The sequence below is a fragment of the Colossoma macropomum genome, unplaced genomic scaffold, assembly GCF_904425465.1.
Source record: "Colossoma macropomum unplaced genomic scaffold, Colossoma_macropomum, whole genome shotgun sequence".
NCBI classification, from domain to species: domain Eukaryota; kingdom Metazoa; phylum Chordata; class Actinopteri; order Characiformes; family Serrasalmidae; genus Colossoma; species Colossoma macropomum.
The window spans coordinates 26,945,955-26,968,166 of record NW_023494802.1 but is presented as its reverse complement, the minus strand read 5'-3'; the positions used below and the strand labels follow the sequence as shown (position 1 = coordinate 26,968,166).

Here is a 22,212-nt window from a genome sequence, read left to right as displayed (position 1 = left end):
GTCAAATCCTAAATCCAGATCACATGATGTATTTGTCCAGTAAGGTCAACAGTAGAACAAGCGTAGATATGCCACTCTGTTTCTCTGCTTGAGGAACTCCTTGTCACAAGGGAGCTATGTTCAAATAAACACAAGCAAAGCATTTGTCAGTCCTTTTCATGTCACTTACAAGATATAATTAAATCAAAAAATCAAAACATGTAGCATCACAATACCTGAAGACATTTTTGTAGTACACAATATGTATTGCAATATTTAGTTTTTTTCTCTTTGAGGTTTAGAAACACAGACTTCACAAAATGTACAAGCAAAACAGTACTACTGCATTTTTAAAAGGCAATTTGTTTGTTTGAACTGCACCTTTAACATGTAGTGGTAGTGTGAAGGAAGACAGACTTAGGGAGGGGAGAGAAATCTGAGGACTCGGGCTGGAGTTTTGGGCGGCTTCTGCCTGTCGCTAGAAGGCCAGACCCACCTTGTAACTCAAAATTTTCATAGACCCCCCAAAATTTAGATTTTGAAAATAATGAACATAAACTTATTATGAAGTTCTGCTGTTTGTTAGGGAAAAATAGACACTCAAATATAAATTCAGGGAAAGGTCATTACTTATCCTATGTTACAAGTGGCAAGCTTCTGTCATTAGAATTCTTAACTAACTACGTAGCACTTGTCTGCTTCAGGGTGGCGCTGTAGCAAATAAGTTCACCCTGTTGGTCCTTCTTAGCATGCAAGTGTAATTATGCTAAGAAAAACATACGTATTATATTGGTAGGTCTGAAAACTTGCCCAATTTCACAAGAGATTGGTGGAAAGAGTGATTTGTTACTCATTTCTCAAACCTAAGACTCTAGAGGAGATCTGTAAGATCTCAGTTAATGTGAGGCCTGCATTACCAAACCAGAAAAGAGCATTTCCCCAAAAAATGTTAAACCAAACATTTTGGTGGCACTAAAGCTGGCATCAGTGCCTCTAAGGCAAGCAAGTTAGCAGTTAGACACCACTGGAGTAGCCAGTCAACATAAGACCCCCTAAATTCCGAGGAGTATTTTGCACAGTGGGGACGACTGTCACAGGACTGAGGAACAGGGAGGCAGAAGGTAAGGATGTGAATTTATAGTGTGAGAGAGTGTTAGATTGGAAAGAGGAGGAGGAGTTTTAGGCATGTTCCTCCTCCCAAACTTCAGTTATTCTATAACTCTATTTAAAAATATCAGTAAAGTGTTTTTTTTTTACTTCAACATTTGTGAGAAATGAAAAATGTAAGGTTGGTAAAAATAGGAAAAAAAAATGTTAAAAATAATGCCATAATGAATAAGCTGACACCCAATCAGCTACATATACCTCAGTTTGTGCAGTTACAATGCATTAGTTGTTGTAATTTACAGACCCTTTATACAGCAATTGGTGTAAACCTTTTATTGGTATAAGCCTTTTTGGGCTCTCTTTGGCTGCTGTAACACCCACCACTATTCTAGAAAGACTTTATATTTTGGAAGGATTCGCTTGCATTCAGCTCCAATAATAAGTTGGTGTTTCCATTCATCCCAATGGCGCTGGAGGGGTTGTGGTTAGAGCTTTGTACAAACCAGAACTCTGCCTTGTGCCTGGGGGCATTAGAACTAAGGGGTCCAAACAATAAAAACAGAACCAGATCATCATTCCTCTTCCACCAAACTATACAGCTGGAATTTGGGCAGGCAGCTTTCTCCCAGGATCCACCAAACCCAGATCTCCCATCAGACTGCCAGATGGTGAAGCGTCATTCAGCGCTCCAGAGAATGCATTTCCAGTGCTCCGGTCCCCATTGCACATGGTGATCTTAGGCTCATGCGCAGCTGCAATGTAAACCTAACTCAAATTGTGCTGACATAGTTTCCAGAGGCAGTTTGAAACTTGGCAGTGAGTGTTGCAACCAAGCACAAATGATTTTTATGCTCTGTGTGCTTCAGCGTGTGGCGGCCCCTTTCTTTTAGCTTGTGTGGCCTAATGCTTCATAGCTGAGCTATTGTCGCTCTTAGATGTTTCCAATAAAACAGCACTTAGCAGGGCATAAATTTAATGAACTGACTTGCTGACAACATGGTATCTTATGACAGCGCCAGTGTCACTGAGCTCTTACTGAGGTCTTAGAACGACCTGTTCTCCTGCCAATGTTTGTCTACGTGTGCTTGACTGCACCTGCTAACAATGGGAATGACAAGAATAGTCAAAACCTCTAATTTGAAGGGGTGTCCACATACATTTGGCCATGTAGTATACACTCACTTGTTTAGTGTTCAAAATGTACAGATGATACCCATTATACACCTGGATGCGCAGTAAATTTTTTAAAACTTTGCACTCATAAAAATTACGAATGGCAACTGTTGCCTTGTCCAAGCAGGAGACAATTTGAATTTTCAAATTTCTCATTAAATTTATGTTTTTAGGGATGCATATTGTTATTAGATGATTTATCTATGTCTGTATTTTTTATCATGGATGTTTCACATTTGTCTCTCTGTTGGTTGTATTTATGTAAACTGTGTAAAGCACTTTGAGCTCTTGGAGAAGGTGATAAAAAAACAAAAACAAATTATAATTATTATTATTATTTTTATTATTAGTGATACTCATTCAGAATAATTTAGAACACATGAGTAAAATGAATAAACTGCTCTGATCTGAATGCAAGTTTTGAAACTTAGGTTTCGCATATCATCTGATGCCACACAGTCTAATGGTCAGCCACATGCACAGACAGACCCCAAGAGGAGTTTGAGCCCCTGCCCTTCTGTCCTCTTGGTCAGTATGTATAATAACAGTGTTTTATCCAGCCATTCTTCAAGTCCCATTTCAGCGAGGCTCAGTTCAGAGTCACGTCAGGCACAGAGCAAGTGGATCAGCTCCTGAGTGCCCCCTTTGATGCAGTACCGACCAGCTGGGTAGTTTTCCCTTTCAGAAACTCTGACTTATCATGTATGCATGCATCTCTATAAAGCATAAAGCACTGATACCTTCGGTTTCACATTTCATAACGTGGTTATTTTGAACAACAACCAAATATTACACTGGCAAGAAGGGGTGGTAATATCTTACCTTATCTTAGGTAAAAACAAGGCTTTTAGGCCATGTTCTGTTGAACTCTTAAATACATAATAACAGTTATAACACCCTTTTATAGCAATTACATAGCATATTAGGGGTTGGATACTGAGGTTGGGGGCTCGAAGCATTCATAATTGTTTCTCCTGTCACTAATTAGTAACAATATTATTAAGTAGTATTGTTATTACTGTGAATATTTTTCATTATTATTATAGGAATTGCTTGTGATAATTACAATAAAAAAATTTTATGTATCTTGAAAACATTAACATATCATCATATTGCCCATCCTTATACCAACATATACTATATGACATGCTAATAGGAGTTATGAAATGTTTCTTGTACCTCAGTGCGCAGTGCCTTTCTCTCCATTTGGGGCACTCTTGACCAGTCTGGTGAGCCAAACTTCATAGGCCAGGACACCTTCTGATCGTGTGGGGAATCATGAGCATATGACCCAGGGCTGGGAGAATTTTTCAAAGTCTAAATCAATGTCTACAACAACTTGAACAAACTACAATGCAGAGCAATGACTTCTTATATCTACAATCTGTAATATCTCTATGTTACTTATTTAACAAGCTACTGTGTAAACATAATAGCAGTGCTTTATGAAGAAAAGAAACACAATGCGTCTCTCTAAAGATGAAAGAAGTGAATGTGCTGTGAATAGGTACTGACCCAGGGTTGAAGCTAGCTGTAGCAGGCTTTGATGTAACCCTCTGAGTGGTGGAGTTGAAGGGGGTTCTTCCAGGAGGACACACTCTTGATACACTCCAGTCCTGCTGGTATTTCTGTGGCGAGGGAGTGACTGTCTAGGAGAGAGCAGAGTATGTGGTTAAAACCTCTAATATTAATCACTGAAGAGATACTGTTTCATATTTAGGATGCAATACACCACTGAAATTTTGATATTAGGAACTATGCTGCCATTCTCTACACTCTCAGAAATAAAGGTATGAAATTGTCACTGGGGCGGTACCCCTCTTGTCACTGAAGTGGTACCCTCAAAGGTACCAGTATCTTTTGTCAGGGAACATAATTGTACCATAATCCACTGAATTTATATTTTCTAAATTGTATTGGCTCCACACACCCTGTCTCGTCTCCAGGCTTTTTATTTTATTTTTCTGTTTTAAAACATTAGGTAATGAAAAGGTACACATATGTACTTTTCACCTGGGAAAAACTTATTTGAGGTACACAACTGAATGGGATTTTCAAAAAATCACTGCATCCTGTGGTTGACAAAAAGGTTCCAAACATGATGTTTTGTCTTATGTACATTTTTCCACTGAATGTCACTGGTTCCTCTGAATTACAAGGTCATTAAGGAGCCTTAATATGAATTTTGCTATCTGTGAGCTAACACCGCTGTGCACTGAACTGACATAAGACTGGAAACTTCAGTGAAAAACCCTAAACAAACCAGGAGGCTTTGTCAAGTTTGTTAGTTAAGTCGCTTTGGCAGTAGTTAAGTACATTCAGGTGTGGTCTTTGCACTAGGCAAAGGTAGGCAGTCGGTAAGGGCCTTCATGAGCCAAGGGGCCTATGAAAATACGAATAAAATTCACTGTATGTGTTGATGTTAAATAACCTATTCTGAAATGTGTATACTGATATCAGCAAATGTAGCTGATATTTGCAGATGTAGCAATATTTTCACTGATTTTGGTGCAGATTATATTTGTTGTTATGTAATGACAACTGTATGAAGACAAGCTAGTATGAACAATTACATACATTATGGAGAGAAGGTTCATCATGTGATTTTCTGGGTGTTGAGAGAAGGAAAATCTAATAAAGCAAATGTAGCAAAGAAATGCAAAAAGATGGAGGAAAGCAAAAGGCTTGTTGTTACACGCTCAAAGCTAACTTTGTTTTCTCAATCAGAAGAGAGCGCTGTACAGGCTCAGCAGACTGTGCATAATACTAGCTTTAGTGTTAGTATTGGTGGCTTCAGTCTTGGGGCCCCAGAATCACTAAATCTGTCCCTGAGTACATTAGGACTAGCTGGTGTTACTGTATAATATTGCTTAATATGTTTAATTGTAGACTTCCTTTCATGTGACGTCATTTTAACCCCTTAAATGGCCAGGCCCAAAGTTCTATTCCACACTTCTACCTAAGAATAGCTCAACCAGTTTGCACTGAAGTCCCTGTAGTTACTGAATAATAAGCCTTTGTATGTAATAAGGGGTTAATGCACAGGAGTGGTAGCATGCCTTTAGCATGGATATAGTTGGATTTAGACTCCATAATGGCCTTGTAATTCAGAGAATTCAGTGACATTTAGTGGAAAAACCCATTTATTTTTGTCATAGAGAAATCCTGCTTAGACCCAGAGTTGCTAATATGGGCTGACACATGACTTCAGAAGTCTATTAAGTAATGAATTGATTTATACTTTCAAACTGTCCTTTTTCAAAATTAATCAAAAAACCCTCATGGCAACAGGTCAAATTATATGGCTTGTTATATATCTCCTTTTATTGTAAATTATCTGTGGTTTGTAGTTCATATATATGAGCTCACATATATGAGCTACTGGCACATAAAGTTAGTGATGTGATCATTTCTTACTTTTGAACTTAAGTCAAATAGACCTAAACAGCAAGGTTACTAGTGGCTTAAAGAAATGGTACAAAATTGCTCACCTCAAAAATATTGAAGTGCCTCTGAAGCAAAACACAGTAGAAAATGGCATTACCTAGACTTGTCTTGTATAAAGTATATTAAAATATTGAGAAGAGAAAATGCTTAGCTTGATAACTAGTATTCTATCTGTACTAGCTTCAGTTACCTGTGCCTGAGAGAATTTTTAGGCCTTTCTGTTTGTTTTAAAATATAATATTTCTTTTTCAGACAGCAGTAGACGTTTACAGCAAAGGTGAAGGATGATTGTTGAATCTGAGAGTTATTCATTTGTTTGAAGAATCAACAAAAATATTTCAAACACTGGGTTTAGAAGCATCAAAAAGCTAAGACTGTAGTACTGAAATATGTCTTATGCTTCTTTGTGTTGATAAAAACTGGTCAGAGATTTTAAAATGTCTTTATAATAATTGTGTGCAAAAGCTCAACAGGCCTAATTTATTTTACATTGTGACAGCAGTGCCCTCTAGAGGAAGATAAAATCCGAAAGCATTCAGAGTGGGACTCCTCCATGTAGAAATTCTTTGGTTTGATCACCCAGATCATTTCATATTCTAGATGTCCTGTCACTGAAGTGACCTGTTAAATTGTTTAAAAACAGAACTTTGGCCATAAAAGCATTGTCTTTTTCTTAAAAGAACAAGATGTCAATCATGAAAATTCTCTAAAGGCCTATTGAAATATGTAAGCCTACTGTATACTGCCTTGGCCTATTGTGTACTGTTTGATTTCTTCCATATCAAAGCAAGCAGTGTATAGGAAAAGCTGTATCAAGATTAAACGAGCAAGTGCATTTAGTCTAATAGCTGTAATTTGGTTGAGAAATAGATGGAAGCTGTGCTATGTCAGCATGTGCTGTAAACCATAGTATCAAAATAGTGGCTCAAAAACTCAGTACTTTAATATGTAGGCCTATACTGAGTGTCAAGCAGGACATTTTTTTATACCCCAACTACACTAGTGGTCAAATATGGAAACTATTTGCGCTGGAAAATTGCTTTTCCACCCTGCATGTCCTCTCAGACTAACTTGGGTGCCAGAGTAAAATCCTTTTGCATTTCATAGAAGCCAGATGCTTTGGGCACAGATTATTGATAAGCTTTATCATGTATGCATTTATTCCTTCAGAGTTCTCTTGCCAAATTATAAACCTGTTCACGTGGACCAACTTCTGGAGTTTGAAGCCATGTTATTCCAACTTTGTTTACTAGGTCACTGCTAAGTAAATCATTGTATGAACAAAAAAAAATGTTACTAAACAGTGCTTGGAATAAGTCCTGTATTCTCTGACCTATATATGAAATGTCTGACCTAGATGTCAACAGTTCGACCTGAGTTAGACCTGTTTAATATTCTAAATGCTAGAAAAAGCTTATAAAGGATCCAGCAAAGAAAGAATGCGATGTGAAGATATGTTATTCTCACAAATTGCACAATGGTTTGAGGGAAGGAGATCCAGCCAGGTTAAAATAAGATACAGGCCAAATAGCACCAGTAGAGATGACCAGCAAACATCACAAACTGTATTATCTCTTAAAGCAACTGTACACAGCATGCAGTATTTTCAGTACACACTAAAAAAGATGGTTCTCCTAGGGTTCTTTAGTAAATAAATAGTTCTATATAGAATCATGAACACTCAAAGAACCCTTTGCATGATTAAAGGGTTCTTTGCATTGTGAAATGGTTCTTCAGATTGATGGAGAATTTACTGTAAATGGTTCTTCATAGCACCTTTTTGACAAGGGTTCTGTATAGCACCAAAATGTTTTCTGCTACTGTTACAAGCTTGACATCGTAACAGTAGAAGAACCCTTTTTGGTGTTTTATAGAACGCTTTCCAAAAAGGTTATCTATCCATTTTCAGCACATTCTCCACCAACCTGAAGAACCCTTTCCTGATGCAAAGAACCTTTTAACCCAAGAATCCTTTCACGATGCAGAGAACTCTCAGGCACTCTTTGGGTGTTCATGGTTCTATATAGAACATTTTTCATTACTAAGGAACACTTGATAGGCTGATTTCTTCAATTATTTCGCTAGACACCAACAACAGCTTAATATATACAATTAATACAGTAATTATTGTCCAAAACAGCTACTTTTTTAAAATATTGAGTTAGATGCAGTACACACAGATTTCAAAACATACCATTCACTCCACAGTCCATTCAGTTTATATATGGAAACTAAGCTGCAAAATCAGGTTGTTTTAAATTCATTGTTTCTGAGTTGTCATGAAAAATGGGTTTATGTAACACATTTACATAAACCTTCCTATTTATGCTACAGCAGTTCAGCTCCACCCATTTATATAGAAAGTGTACGGAATGTTTCAGAGCAGCTTGTTTTGAATGTCACAATATAGCAGAACAGAGCTCATTTACATATATAAGTCTTAAAGGCACAGTAACAAAACAGTCTGTTTAACTACGCTGTAAGGGATAAGGAGAGGTTGGAAAATGTTCATGTAAAAATTATTCATTATGACTGTTTTTGGTACATAAAACCACGCAAATGTCATAAGTAGACTTCAGCAAGAAAAAGGGTGGTTCAAAACTGCACATTCAAAAACAAAAACTGACCCAAACGGGAACCAATGGAACTCACGGTTCAAGTTCTAGTCCATTTCCACATGCTAGATATGACTTGAACTGTTATAAAGCATTTAATTGTATTAAGATTTTGTTAAATAGTCAAAGCTTCAGCTGTAAGCGTTAGAACACTCTCTACTACCATTAGGCCCTGCTGGTATCAAAAACCATAAACCTGGACCCTTCAGAACTGCACTGATGGCCAAAGGAAAAAGCACAGTTCCAGTGTTCTGAGGATGAGGGTTCCTGTACTTCGTGCAGTGGAAAAACGCCCTAAGCCTCCTGAACACAAAAAAACTACCCAAAATAGAAGCTAACATTCTGTACTTTTGTCTCATCTTCCTTTCCATGTTTCCACCTTGCCTTGAACTCCCTTTTCCAAACTACTTCAATGATTAAAAAGTGTTCATCTAACCCATCAAATACTTCTGAGAAACCAAGTCATCACAGTCATAGTCCATATACAGTCATCAATACCTGGAAAGAGGGCAAGAAGCGAGGAGCAGTGCGGGCTGCTAAACTGTAGCCCTTCTTACTCTCCGGCCTTTTTTGTAGGTTGTAAAGGATGGTGCCCACCTGTTGGGATTAATATAAGTTTGAGAAGGTAGACAAGTTCATTGACTAACTATCTGAAACATAAGCAAGTTTCCTATGGCTTACATGTTTTATGGCTTTTGCAAAGAATTGTGTCTGGCAAAAATGCACTTCACATATGACATCATTTAAAGAGTATGGTATTATTTAGTATGGGGTTATTGTAATAATGATGTATGTGCATTTTCAATGCTTTAAATGTATTTTAAAAACTTTCGTCTCACTAAAAAAATCTAGCCTTTGTATTTTAATTATTCTTGTTAGTAAACCAGAACTAAAACGTCTAACATGAACATGAAGAAAGCACAGTCATGTCAATACTAATATATGACTAAAATGGATTTATGTGAGTGTTCTTTGCAGGGTGTAGCTTAACTCTAATCTCTTCTCATATTATAGCGTTCTAACATAGGAGGACACCAATAAACTCAGATTATCACAAAAGCTACTCATGGTCGAACTGGTGCAATAATACAGTGCAACATTAATCCACTTAAATCATCATTTGCGCTTTCAACAACAAATTTTGCTTAAAAATAGGTTCATTTGTAAACATATTTAAAAGAAAGGGGCAAGCTTTACTTGTTTGTTTTTTCAAGCTCTGTAGGTAAGGGTTATGAATTAATATGTCATAAAAATGTTAATTCTCATTCATATCAGATCATCTAGTGTGGATCCCCATAAAATTCAGGTATGTAAGCCTCGGGCTTGTGTATTTAATATTTAAGGCATGTACCCACGTACCACATGCTAGTATCTGCTTCTGTATCTGTACGTATCTGTTTATAGTTCCGTCGTAATAGACACATTGTGGTAAGCGTGACTATAGTTATGGTTGCATTGATCCGTGGAATCTATTTATGGTCCATAACAACGAAAACAACTCTCCAGAAACGTCAGTTACCGGAAAGTAGGTTTCTTATCAACCCCTGGGTCACGCTCCTTAGACTCGTGTGGAACAGAAAGAGCTGATAAGAACAGGCTGTGATTTCAGCACTCCTTGTTTCTTTTCCTACCCATATTCCGCCTTCGGCTCCAGGATTGGCACGCAATACACACAAACAGTACGTTTATTTGCATATTACGTCAGGATTGGCTAGAAGTTTAACCTCAAAAAGCAGCCTCTAGATTTGCATATCGCGCTAGAATTGGCTAATGGTTCAAACTCGCCGAACCTCACAAGCAGTCCGTAGATTTGCATATTGCGCTAGGATTGGCTGGAAGTTCATAGCAAATCGCCCCGCGCTAGCGCCGGAGGTGGGGTCTGTCGAAAAACTGGTGCGGAAACCACAACAACCACCGCTTCAGGTCTTACCACGTGGTTGTCATAGCATCCAGGGCCTCGCGCCGGAGAGCCGTGCAGTGGCTGGAACTCGTTGCCCATGCGATTAGGCGCACTGTGCGCTGGAAACATCTTCCGCTCCTCGCAGCTACCAAACGCCACCTTCGTAACTTGACAGTTAGCTGACCAAAAAAGCAATAGAGTTTAAGTAAAAACAACATCGTATGTGTAGGAAATGTTGAATAATCACTAGGAGGTGTTACCTGCATCCTGTGTCGCCATTTCTTCCTGTTTACCTGTAGCGGTGGAAACCATGTGACCATGGCAACTATTGTCACAATTTAGTGACCATAGTAACTGTGACCATGATCCGTAATTCATTCAAAAAGTCTTATTTGCTACCTCCTAAATGGTCAATTGTCTAGTTATCTTATTTTGGGGATATATGTTTATTCTGTCCAATAAACATGTAATATCTAAATATATGTAAAGGGGAGGTATGTGTCTATAAAAGGTCACAGGAATTTTAACTTTGTTTTGATGTTACCTGACTTGGCGCACCTGACGCTTCGACAATACAACTTTTGACGTATTTCTGTAGTGACCCATACTGTGTAAAAGGTTTAGGCACCTGAGGAAATTATATTTAAAAAGCTATTTTCTGACTAGTAAGCATTTAATGGCACAAAAACCCACTAATATTAACAATCCCACTTTCAAAAATTTGGGACGCTGTGAAAAATGTAAATTAAAACAAAATGCAATGACGTGACAATCATATAAATCCTATATTTGATTGAAAATAGTACAAAGACAACAAATCAAATGTTGAAACTGAGAAATTTTATTGTTTTTGGAAAATATATGCCCATTTTGAATTTGATGCCTGCAACACATTCCAAAAAAGTTGGGACAAGGGCAACAAAAGGCTGGTAAATTTGTGTAATGCTAAAAACAACACTTGGTGGTTAATTGGCAACAGGTCAGTGACATGATTGGGTAAAAAAAGAGCATCCCAGAGAGGCTAAGTCTTTCAGAAGTAAAGATGGGGAGGGGTTCACCATTCTGTAAAAGACTGCATGAGCAAATAGTGCAACAATTCAAAAACAACGTTTCTCAACAAAAAAAGGGAAGAGCTTTTCATCATCTACAGTGCATAATATCATTAAAAGATTCAGAGAATCTGGAGAAATCGCTGTGATCTTTGAGCCCTCAGGTAACACTGCATCAAAAACAGACATGATTCTGTGGTGGAAATCAGTGCATGGGCTCAGGAACACTTCTGAAAACCACTGTCTGTGAAAACAGTTCATTGCTGCATCCACTAATGCAAGTTCAAACTCTAAAACGCAAAGAAGAAACTGTATATAAACAGGATCCAGAAATGCTGCCACCTTCTCTGGGCCCAAGCTCATTGAAAATGGACTGAGGGGAAGTGGAAAAGTATCCTGTGGTCCAACGAATCAACTGAAATTCTTTTTGGAAATCATGGACACTGTGACCCCCGGGCTAAAGACCACTCAGCTTGTTATAGGTGCCCAGTTCAAAAGTTAGTATTCATGATGGTATAGGGGTGCATTAGTGCACATGGCATGGGTGACATGCCATTTTTTAGGGAAGGCCTTGCTTATTTCAGCAAGACAGTGTCAAACCACATTCTGCATGTATTACAACAACATGGCTCTGTATTTAAAGAGTCCAGGTGCTAAACTGGCCTGCCTGCAGTCCAGACTTGTCACCACTGAAAAAGTTTGGCACATTATGAAATGAAAAATATGACAAAGGAGACCCTGAACTGATGAGTAGCTGAAATCCTATATCAAACAAGAACAGGTAAACATTTCACTATCAAAATAATGGTATCTTCAGTTCCCACACGCTTACAGAGTGTTGTTAAAAGAAGAGGTGATGAAACACAGTGGTAAACAACCCCCCGTCCCAACTTTTTTGGAACGTGTTGGCATCAAATTCAAAATGGGCATATATTTTTGGAAAAATAATAAAAGTTTCAACATTTGATTTGTTGTCTTTGTAGTATTTTCAATTATATATAGGGTATAAATGATTTGCACATGATTGCATTTTGTTTTTATTTATGTTTTGCACAGCGTCCCAATATTTTTGGAAATGGGGTTGTAGATGAAACACAAATAAGATGAATACATGTTAATGTTAATACGTATACATTACTACACGTCATTGTGTTTGTTCAGCCATTTTCAAACCTGTCCTTGTGGCAGCACAATATTATTTGTAATTATCATACAGTACCTAGTTTGGATAATCAGTCCTTCGTTGCATTAACTCAGGAGTGCTGTTGACAGCACTGAACAAATTCATGCGATAGCTGGGGACATCATGCAGTTGGGAACCAAAACTGTGTTTAAGGGTTGGAGGCCACATCTTTGGAGGCCTCCTACATTCCAAAAATCCGTAATCAAAAAGAAACACTTGTGATAATCCAAAACAGAAAACTGGTTTCAGAACAGATACAAGTTCTTCATTTTTTGTTATCTGTTTGTTATCTGCACATAATGTATAAAAAAAGAAAAAGATAAACGAGATAATTTGAGATTTAAATGATCTCTCTTTTTTTTTTTGGAGGATGATATTTAAGATCTGCTTCTTACATATAATGTTAACAATGTAATGTTGGGACAATCAGCAGTGGATTGCAGTTGTTCCCAAGTACTTAAACCACTTCAAGCCTTCAGGTCTGAGGCCTCCTGAAGCCTCCCGAGGCCCCTGGGCACTGGCCCTGCTGGCCCAGTCAGTATTCCATCACTTAGGTGTTCGTATAACCACACAAGATGTCAACTACTATTTTGAAAACAAGAAAGTCTTGTTACTTTTTACTGTATTTGTGTTTGTTTGCATTTCTTTTAATGATATGTAGTGTTTTTACTGACAAAAACACATTTACTGCCAAGATAAATGGTTCCAGTAGTGATTAAAATCCATATTTACACAACATGTTTATATTGCACTCATGAGAGTCCTGCACCATTAATAACACTGAAACCACTTAGTCAGCATACAATTCAACTGCAGTTGGCACTAGCACTATGGATGAAAAGAAAGAACAGTTAATTTTCCTAACAGTGTTCCTTATAGTAGAACTATAATTCACAACATCAACACGTGAGCTCAAAGTTTTGTTGTTTGATTTCAGGTTGTCAGTTCACACGTAGAGTCACACTTTGTATTGCAAGGTTAATTTTTAAGAGCACTCAAGTTGTACGGGTGTTGATAAAAGCCATGGTCTTTCTATAAATAAGTAGTCACTTCCTCCTGATTTCCACATTCATTCACTATGCAGCCACAGGTATTGAGCCGGATCACCTGTAAGTAAACACTTATGCACTGAAAAATGTTTTATGATACTTCTGATTATATTTTCCCTGCAAGAAATACCTGACACATATATCTTATTTGCAGATATGCTATTGCTGGTGCTGTGTGGTAAGGAGCAGAGCTTGTTTTTTATATGAATAGTCTAAATTTATTCATGCCTATATTTTAAAGTATATTTATTTATCCTTCATGTGTGAACTTCAGATGATTTTGATGTTATCTATTGCAGGTGCTCATGCAGCTTTAGTTGTAGCAGCAAAAAGGTATCTGACATGCGAGGGACACTCTACTCATCTCTCCTGTGGTAATGTTTTACTGCCTTCTCCACATTTGATAGTTTGATGTAAAATAATGAAGATAATAAAACAAAAATACAAACTAAGCTGTCCTTCTCTAACAGATTATGGGTACATAAAAGTCCTCAATGCTAATTATGGGCGCACGGACAAAACGACTTGCTCTGAAAAGAGACCACATCATCAGCTGTCAAATGTTAACTGTTACCAAGAGAGATCTCTCAAAATCATGTCAGACAGGTGAGGATCATTTCTGTGGTTGTATAACAGATGTACAGCATACTATGCTATATATGTGGTGATATTCAACAAAGTTCTGTTTTTTTATGGTAGGTCTTATTATTACAGATACACAGTGAACTATACTATAATATGCTATACTGTACTATACTATACTATACTATACTATATTATAGCAATGTTGAAACATGTAGCCAAATAATATATATATTCATTATCTGTAGTCCTGTTTTCTTTTTTATGCTTGGACTTATTATAATAGATATACATTGTACTATACTGTACTATACTATACTATACTATACTATAATAGACTGTAACAATATTGTAATATGCATCAAGTCTAATATATTTCCAAACATAGTCCTGTATTAATTTAATGCTAGGTCTTATTAGCTATACTATACTGTACTATACTATACTATAATAGACTGTAACAATATTATAATATGCATCAAGTGTAATATATTTCCAAACATAGTCCTGTATTAATTTAATGCTAGGTCTTATTAGCTATACTATACTATGCTATACTATACTACACTGTACTATACTAAAAAATACTATTAATATTGTAATATGCATCAAGTGTAATATATTTGCATCACCTGTACTCCTGTTTTATTTTGATGTTAGTCAAATTATAGTAGATATACAGTGTTTTGTACTATATTGTATTATACTATACTATACTATACTATACTGTAATATATAAGTATTGTAATATGCAGCAAGGTAACATGTAGTCCTGTTTTATGTTGATGTTAAGTCGTATAATAATAGCTACACAGTGTTCCATACTATACTATACTATACTGTTATACATCAATATGCTAATATTCAGCAAGCTCATATATTACATTGCCATAATCTGTGTTCCTGTTTATTCTGCTGCTAAGTTGTGTTGTTTGTGTTTATGTATTAGATGTAATGGGCGGCAGAGCTGTGCTGTTCCTGTAGTAAACTCAGTCTTCTCTGATCCCTGTGTTGGAATTTATAAATACCTGGATGTCTCTTATTTCTGCCTTCCATACAGTAAGTCAGTAGTTAAGAACAAAATTGCTTATCTGCAGGCAATGCAGTCATAACATATTTCTAACAACTGAATCAATTACATTGATTTTATTTGTTATTTTGTATACACTCCTTAAAATAAGGGTGTCTAAATGGTTCTTGGTTTAGAAATATGATTCTAGGAACTTACATTATGTGGAAGCTTACTGTAAAAAGTTTTTTCACACTTGCAATTCTCATTTGTGAAATCGTTTTTTAAAAGAACCATACACTAAAATGTTCTTTAAGGAGTGTTTTTTCTCTAGCAGGGGTGGAGAACTGAGGGCCAGAGTCCAGCGCAGTTTGGTGTTTTCCCTGCTTTACACTCCAAATAAAGCCTGGCAATAAACTGAAGGGTTGAACCAGGTGTGTTTGAGCAAGAAAATCACCAAACTGTGCAGGAATCCAGACCAGGGCCGGAGTTCCTGCTCCTGTTCTATGGCATCACTCCAAAGAACCCTTTATGGCACCTTTACTTTTAACAGTGTGAAAGAAACCTTTGTTCAATAACGTATAGAAGCAGACGATGAAAAGTTTTGTTTTTTTCTCCATATTAAACCAGAGAGAAGTGTAATCTGTGAAAATCAGGAGGGTGTAATAAGCTGTGGTACGTATGAGTCATTTTAGATTTTATTACTTTTTATTACCTTGACAAACAAAGCAAAGAATGACGGCCTCCAGTGCTGTGAATAAAGGAGACATATGTCTTCACTGAACATGAGTTACAGCCATCCAAACATTTCATCAAGTCAGGAGAACCATATTCCCAGATTTGATTCAGTGTTTGTTAATTGTGTTTTGTACAAAAGCGAGTGGAGTGATATTCATCCATCATGCCAATTACGGGCGGCGGGATCACACCACTTGTCCCCATAAACTAGCAACTACATCGCACTGTTACTTCCCTCAGACCTCCAGCTTGCGCTCCAGGTATGCAAACCGTCGTTAAGCAGGCAAAGTTACATTACGTATTATATTCATTATCTCCATACACAATCACTAACCTGCAATTCGTAAATGAGCCTTCTAACCCATCACGTAACTGTGTCTTAACCAATCACAGTTCCAGATGAGTGTTTCTACGGCTGATTTAATGAATCAAAGTATTCATATTATATCATTTTCGTCTCAATAATACAAGGCAGAATTTAACCGTGTCACATTATTGGCTCACCAACCTGTTTTAATATATTAAGCATGTTTCAATCTCAATGTATGTATGTAGCAACAGACCTCTTAGGATGTGTCATCATTTTGTATGGCTAGTGTGGTACAGTATGGTAACTAATCCTAATTTAATAATCTGTACCCGAGTCGAGTACATGCATCCATTTCCCATCACATGACAGAGCTCTAAAGGAGGCAGGGTTCTGAGATGGTTGTGTGGTGGTCAAATGGTCTCATGTGAACCTCACATTAACAGTAAATACAAATACATAGTAGCAACAATGGGGGAGTTTCAAGTTCTGATTTTCCTTTTTCTTTTTGTTTTCCTCTGCATTTGGTTTTATGAGACACACTTGCTAGTGTTTTTAGAAATGGTGGTCATCTAACTCAAGTGATGACTACATTTGACCAATCAATGGTCTGCACTACTTCTAGCTCCACCCATATGTTCCAGCTTTACACATTTGGTATCCTAACAAGAAAGGTGCATTAAATTTACACTATAAGACTGGCAACTTCACAAAAATGTTGAAGTGTAGTAGTAGCCTTACTTTCAGTGTGCAGAAGTGTTAGCTTGCAAATAATCAGCTGTTTTAACTACTCAACAACCTTGTGATTCAGAAGATCCGGTGATAGTCTGTGAAAAAACATACATCGGACAAAACGTAACGGCTTCGGAACATTTTTTGTTTACCACTGGGTACGATAGTAGCAATTTTTTAAAAACCAATTCATTTTTCCCATAAATAGAATTGGCTTAGTTCAACAAGTCATTATTGAGCATGACCCTACAAAATGGTGCACAATTTCAGATGCTGATATAATCACAATACTAGTATTTTGACCATGTCCTGTAGCGCTTGTTCTTGACCTTGTTTTTTGTTGACTCCAGATGCAATGGCAAGAAATCATGTAAACTGAGGGCCTCCAATGATGTTTTCTCTGATCCATGCTATGGCGTCCACAAGTACTTGGAGGTGACCTACAGCTGTAGCTATTTTGTGAGTATTCAATCTTTAATACCAACATTCAGAACACAATCCTAAGCATAAAAACAAACTGGATGCTTGTATTTTATTGTGCGATCATCTGCATAATGGATCCTCCATGTGTGCCACACTAATAACTTTCTCAATGCAAATGCACTGACATGCAAATGACAGGCCTGTTTTTGTTTTGTAGGAATAAATGAGACCCTTCACAATCATGAAGATGAAGTTGGACTTGTGACAATGTGAAATATGTTTTTTTTCAAGTCAGCAGTTTATTTAGTTTTGTATACATGTCTGATTATGAACAAAAATAGCTTGTAAGATAACTGAAGTTAATTTGAATAAAAGGGTTTAACTCTTTCATACCCTTGTTCAGGCCTGGGGCTGTAAAGCTAGCAGTTTAAGCTTCGTAATTAATGTATATGTCTGATTATGAACAAATATACTTTGTAAGATAGTAATTGGGATGATGATAAATAAAAGTGTTCAACTCGTTCTTACACTTCTTTATTTAGTTAGTTATTAGAAATGGCATTAATCTGATACCAGGTAATAGTATTGGGATGATACCATCAGAAAATGCTAGACTGGATGTTGGAAGAAAAAACAATAAATCTGATCCAATCCTGTAACAAATCTAGCCTAAAACAGCACATACTCACATTGTGTGATATGATGTTGTTAGATGATTCAATAAAATGATAAGTAGTTTTTAAAGAACAAATCTCAGCTCTTTATCGGCTGATGCTCAATATTTCAATATAAGTGCTTATTATATATCTATTATTTGCTAAAAATTCTATAACTTACCATTACACAATCACAACATCAGATGGGTATACTGCAATAATAAAGGCAGACTTTAATCATGTTACATTATTTGCTCACCGACGCTTTTTAATATATTAAGCATATCGAAACCTCAAAATATGTACGTAGCAAGAGACCTCTGAAGACTGGTCAGCAGAGAGGATTCAAGTGTTGCCTTCCAGCGCTGATACATGTCCTTCATTGTAACCGATTTCAAATGGTGCTAGAAACCCCAAAAGACTCTGAACACCAAAAGAAATCGGTCAGCCTTGGTGACAGGACACAATCTTGTAGTTTATGCTTCAGGCAGGTTTTAGGAACAACAAAGGTTTCACATGATAAAAAGTTTAGTTTGAACCAACTAAATACATAAAGACAGAAATGTTATGGCATGGTTCCACAGCAAAGATGTTTGTCCCACCCCTAGAACACTGATTTCAAATGGTGCTAGATTCTTTACAGACACTCTAAGCCACCATCTGAAACCAGCTTCCAAGAGGAGTCACTATCATCCTCTGTCTCTCTGTGTGCTTCCACTCATCAGTTTGCTGAAACATAATATTACATGAGGATTAGGGTATAGCACAAAAACAATGTGGCACACATTTGTCAACTTTCTACACAATGTTACGGCAGCAACATCCTCAGCCTCGTATTTAGCTTCTTGTCCCTAAAGCCAGTTTTTATACATTTTGTAAAAGTTCTAAGACATTTGTTTATGGACCGTCTAGTACTGTTTAAGGCCCAGGACAGTATTTTTTTCTTTCTTATACAAAATCTTAACCCAGTAGCAAGTTGATGATTGATACGTATTTTAGTGCAACATGCCATACTTGAGAATTGCATAAAATGACATTTGAAGTTTTTAAGTATTTTTATTAGCCTTAGACCTCATAAACTGACTGACTACAGCAAATCACAGTCAACCTTATATTGCACATTCATACACATGAATCGACATTAGTAAGTGAAATCAACTCCCACACCACTAAGTCTAAGCCTTAAGAGTTTTTGGGATGAAAGATCCCTCTTGGATAAGTGTTGTCTGAATGAGACCAAACTAATATGGCTTGAATTGAGCTGGGCAATATGACAATATAGTTTATCACGATAATGATAAATATCACAATACAATATACTTTTCTGAAATTATCATGGGTATCGTCAGCACTCGTAGAACACTGACTAACTGCATGTTTCATAATACAGTTGGTAAAATTAGTCCCGTTTAACTGGATTTAGTGCAACATAGTATGTGAAACATTGAATACAAATTGTTGTATTCATTGTTTTTGATAGTGTAGCACTACTGGTTCGTTTGCCATCTCTAGTCTTAAATTTCTTTGCGGATCTGTAGTGAACGTTGTTTTTTGCATTTTTTTTTCTTTTGGATTCTTTTCGCTTTTTTATATTCATAAAATGTACTTAAATTTCATACTAATTGTTTTCTAAAATTCTCAACATTTGCATGCAAATGATTTATAAAAACCAGTGCACGCTTCAATCTACATACACAACTTTGAATCGCAATTTAATTATTTATAAATCACAAGCGCCCATAGAAATGACCATAAAGTTTTCCAACTCTGTCCACCTTTTAACTGTTGCATATTCCCAGCGATAAATGCTCAAAAGGAGAAAACTCGAAAAAAAGAGTATAGTGCAGCATGTTCAATTTATTAAAAAAAAACAAAAGAAAATACATGCTTAAAGGCCTCAGGGAAGAAATGAATAGGAGCAGTAGTATTGTTTGAGAGTATAATTTTAAAAATAGATAAAACAAAACACAGTTTAAACTGAGTTTTATTTAAATTATTCAAAATTGGTTTGGATTGAAAAAGCTATGCTTATTATATCTGTAAGAACGGCATGTTCACTGATTGTGAACTCTCAGCAAACTGGCAGGCCTTGCGGAGGGGCACGTGAAGGAAATCTGCTTATGAGGCACAACTGTATGCTACTGTCTCAGTTCAATTTCGATGACGAATGTAAACTTTTTATTCAGATTTTATTTTAGTCTAACTTGTAATGATCCAACATGAACACAGATCTACTGTAAGAAAAAGCAGTTAAGGAAAAGCAAAATTTAGCCCAACATGGATTAGTAATCCTTAACATTGTTATGATAGTAAACAAATTATGAGATTTTTTAAATGAGTTTAATGCTTGCCACTGTGCACTGTCCCCCTTTAGCAGAGCCATATGAAGTATCTGATGGTAAAATACGTTATCTATGAACCATTAGTGACCTAGCTGTTTATCATTTTGTCAAATTACCTTTTCAACTGAATACATGTGTGGTTTTAATGATGTGGGCTAGATTTCTTAAAGGGTAGTCTAGTTGATAAGTGAAGGTAGTCATTTGTTTTGCCCCCTTATCTAACTGATCCTGTCACAGGGATTGACCACCAAAAGATGAACATCAGGCTAGAAATGCGCATCAATCTATGCACGTTTTCATGTCAAAGCCCGATTTTATAACTCATTACATAAACCTGAATGACTGTGTACAACCATTTTAAGATTTTAAGAATATGTGCAGATGAATCTTTTATAAATGAGGCACCCTGATGCTTTCTTCCTGTCATCTCTGTTCATAACGTGGAACAACCTGAACCAACACAACTAAAGCTTTACCTGTAAGCCAGATGGCTTTTATTTTTATTAAAGGATGAGACTTTCCCTGTAAACAGATGCCATGTTGATCGTTACAAACTTTGACATTCATTTTCCAATCAGTGACTTGTCTCTGGTTTGACCATGATAGCACAATGCTAATTTCTGCTAGCACCCAGATGAATTTCCATAGAGGGTTTAATAATTCTTATGTCACCTGTAGACTGACAACTGGAGTTTGTAAGATTTGCAAGTTACATATTTCAGTGAATCCTTCAGTAAATAAGTTATTTAAGCTTTTAACCTAACATTCACTCTTGAAAGCCTGTTACCCTGATAGCTTTGCAACATGCTAAACACGTGCAGATTTTGCTTCTAAGATGCATTCAGATATCCACATATATGTGAATAACTAAGCTTATGATTAGTTCATGATCTGTGTCAGTTTTCTCTTCATACTCATTCATGTAAGGTTGTGTTTGTGTGATGCATCTGTGCCATAGCTGAATTTTTTTTTCCACCAAGTAGGAGAGTAGTTAACGTGTATTACAATCAGCCTGTTTTACCTTACCCTTGTGTTATTATGTATGTTATTAAAATTATTGAGCTATAATGTTTCGAAGGTCAGGTTTCCAGCTTTCACTGAAGTCCATCTGTTAAATCAGGGGATCTCATGGGAAAGTATGTCATTGTCATTAAGCTAAATGTAATTTGATTATTAATATAATAACTGTTCTCTGGAAAAAAATCCAGGTTAATTATATGTTTCTTCTCTTTTCCTATGAAGTTGACTAAGTGTTATTCTATGAAGAAAAGAACACATCAGTAAAATATTAATTCTGCTTAGGACATGCAACACAAACACTCATACATAAATCTACCAGTTAGAGGCCTATCTGGGCTGCATCTATCGCTTCAGTACGGTTCATTTTTACATCTGTCCTGATTCTCTCTGCTTTGTAGCAATCAGCATCCATCCTACTTTGTGCATTGTCCTGGGTTGTTTTCCTTTTAAGCTGAAGCTGCAATCCAAAACCCAAGGCCCAACTGAGCAGGGGACACACAGAAAAAAAAACACACACCCCCCATTTAGCATAGAAACCCAATACCACCAGTCCTCTTTCTCTGAGGACTATCAGGATTATCAGTCAAACAACTCTAGAGAATCTACAATAGACACTCAGCAAGAGCAGAGACAGGGCACTTTAATCTTGCTTATCTCCCCTCCCTCACACTTTGATAATGGTCTCCCATAAGAGCTGAGAGGCACACTTTAAATGTTAATTGGATAAAAGGCATTGCTTTAATGTAACTTTAAAGAATGATTAATCTTGAGGACGCGGGGTATTGTATGTGGTTTTGCCAAGCCAATACTCTGCTCAATGGCAAAATTCATGTGGACGTTTATATAAAGCAGTATATTTTGGTGTGAATTGCATCTTCGGATTTGGGTTCTTATGCGAATA

At 36.7% G+C, this 22,212-nt stretch overlaps 2 protein-coding genes across 3 annotated transcripts; one reads left to right on the top strand and one right to left on the bottom strand.

Moving 5' to 3' along the window:
* On the bottom strand, positions 1-10,500 carry LOC118822047 (protein pitchfork-like). Of its 2 annotated transcripts, XM_036590846.1 has the most exons (6): positions 10,482-10,500; positions 10,252-10,400; positions 8,820-8,918; positions 3,775-3,908; positions 3,439-3,556; positions 1-114 (listed from the first exon to the last, which is right to left on the bottom strand). In XM_036590846.1, exons 1-6 carry the CDS (start codon positions 10,498-10,500, stop codon positions 46-48), a joined length of 588 nt encoding a protein of 195 aa, XP_036446739.1. In that variant the 3' UTR covers positions 1-45. The 2 variants fall into 2 exon arrangements, with proteins under 2 accessions (XP_036446739.1, XP_036446740.1); XM_036590847.1 differs by lacking the exon at positions 8,820-8,918.
* Positions 10,501-13,452: 2,952 nt separating this feature from the next.
* On the top strand, positions 13,453-18,293 carry LOC118822045 (L-rhamnose-binding lectin CSL3-like). Its single transcript, XM_036590844.1, has 9 exons — positions 13,453-13,562; positions 13,657-13,680; positions 13,802-13,876; positions 13,973-14,108; positions 15,034-15,143; positions 15,724-15,768; positions 15,971-16,091; positions 17,221-17,329; positions 17,511-18,293. The coding sequence occupies exons 1-9, from the start codon at positions 13,532-13,534 to the stop codon at positions 17,514-17,516; spliced, it is 657 nt and encodes a 218-aa protein (XP_036446737.1). The 5' UTR covers positions 13,453-13,531; the 3' UTR covers positions 17,517-18,293.
* Positions 18,294-22,212: the final 3,919 nt, after the last annotated feature.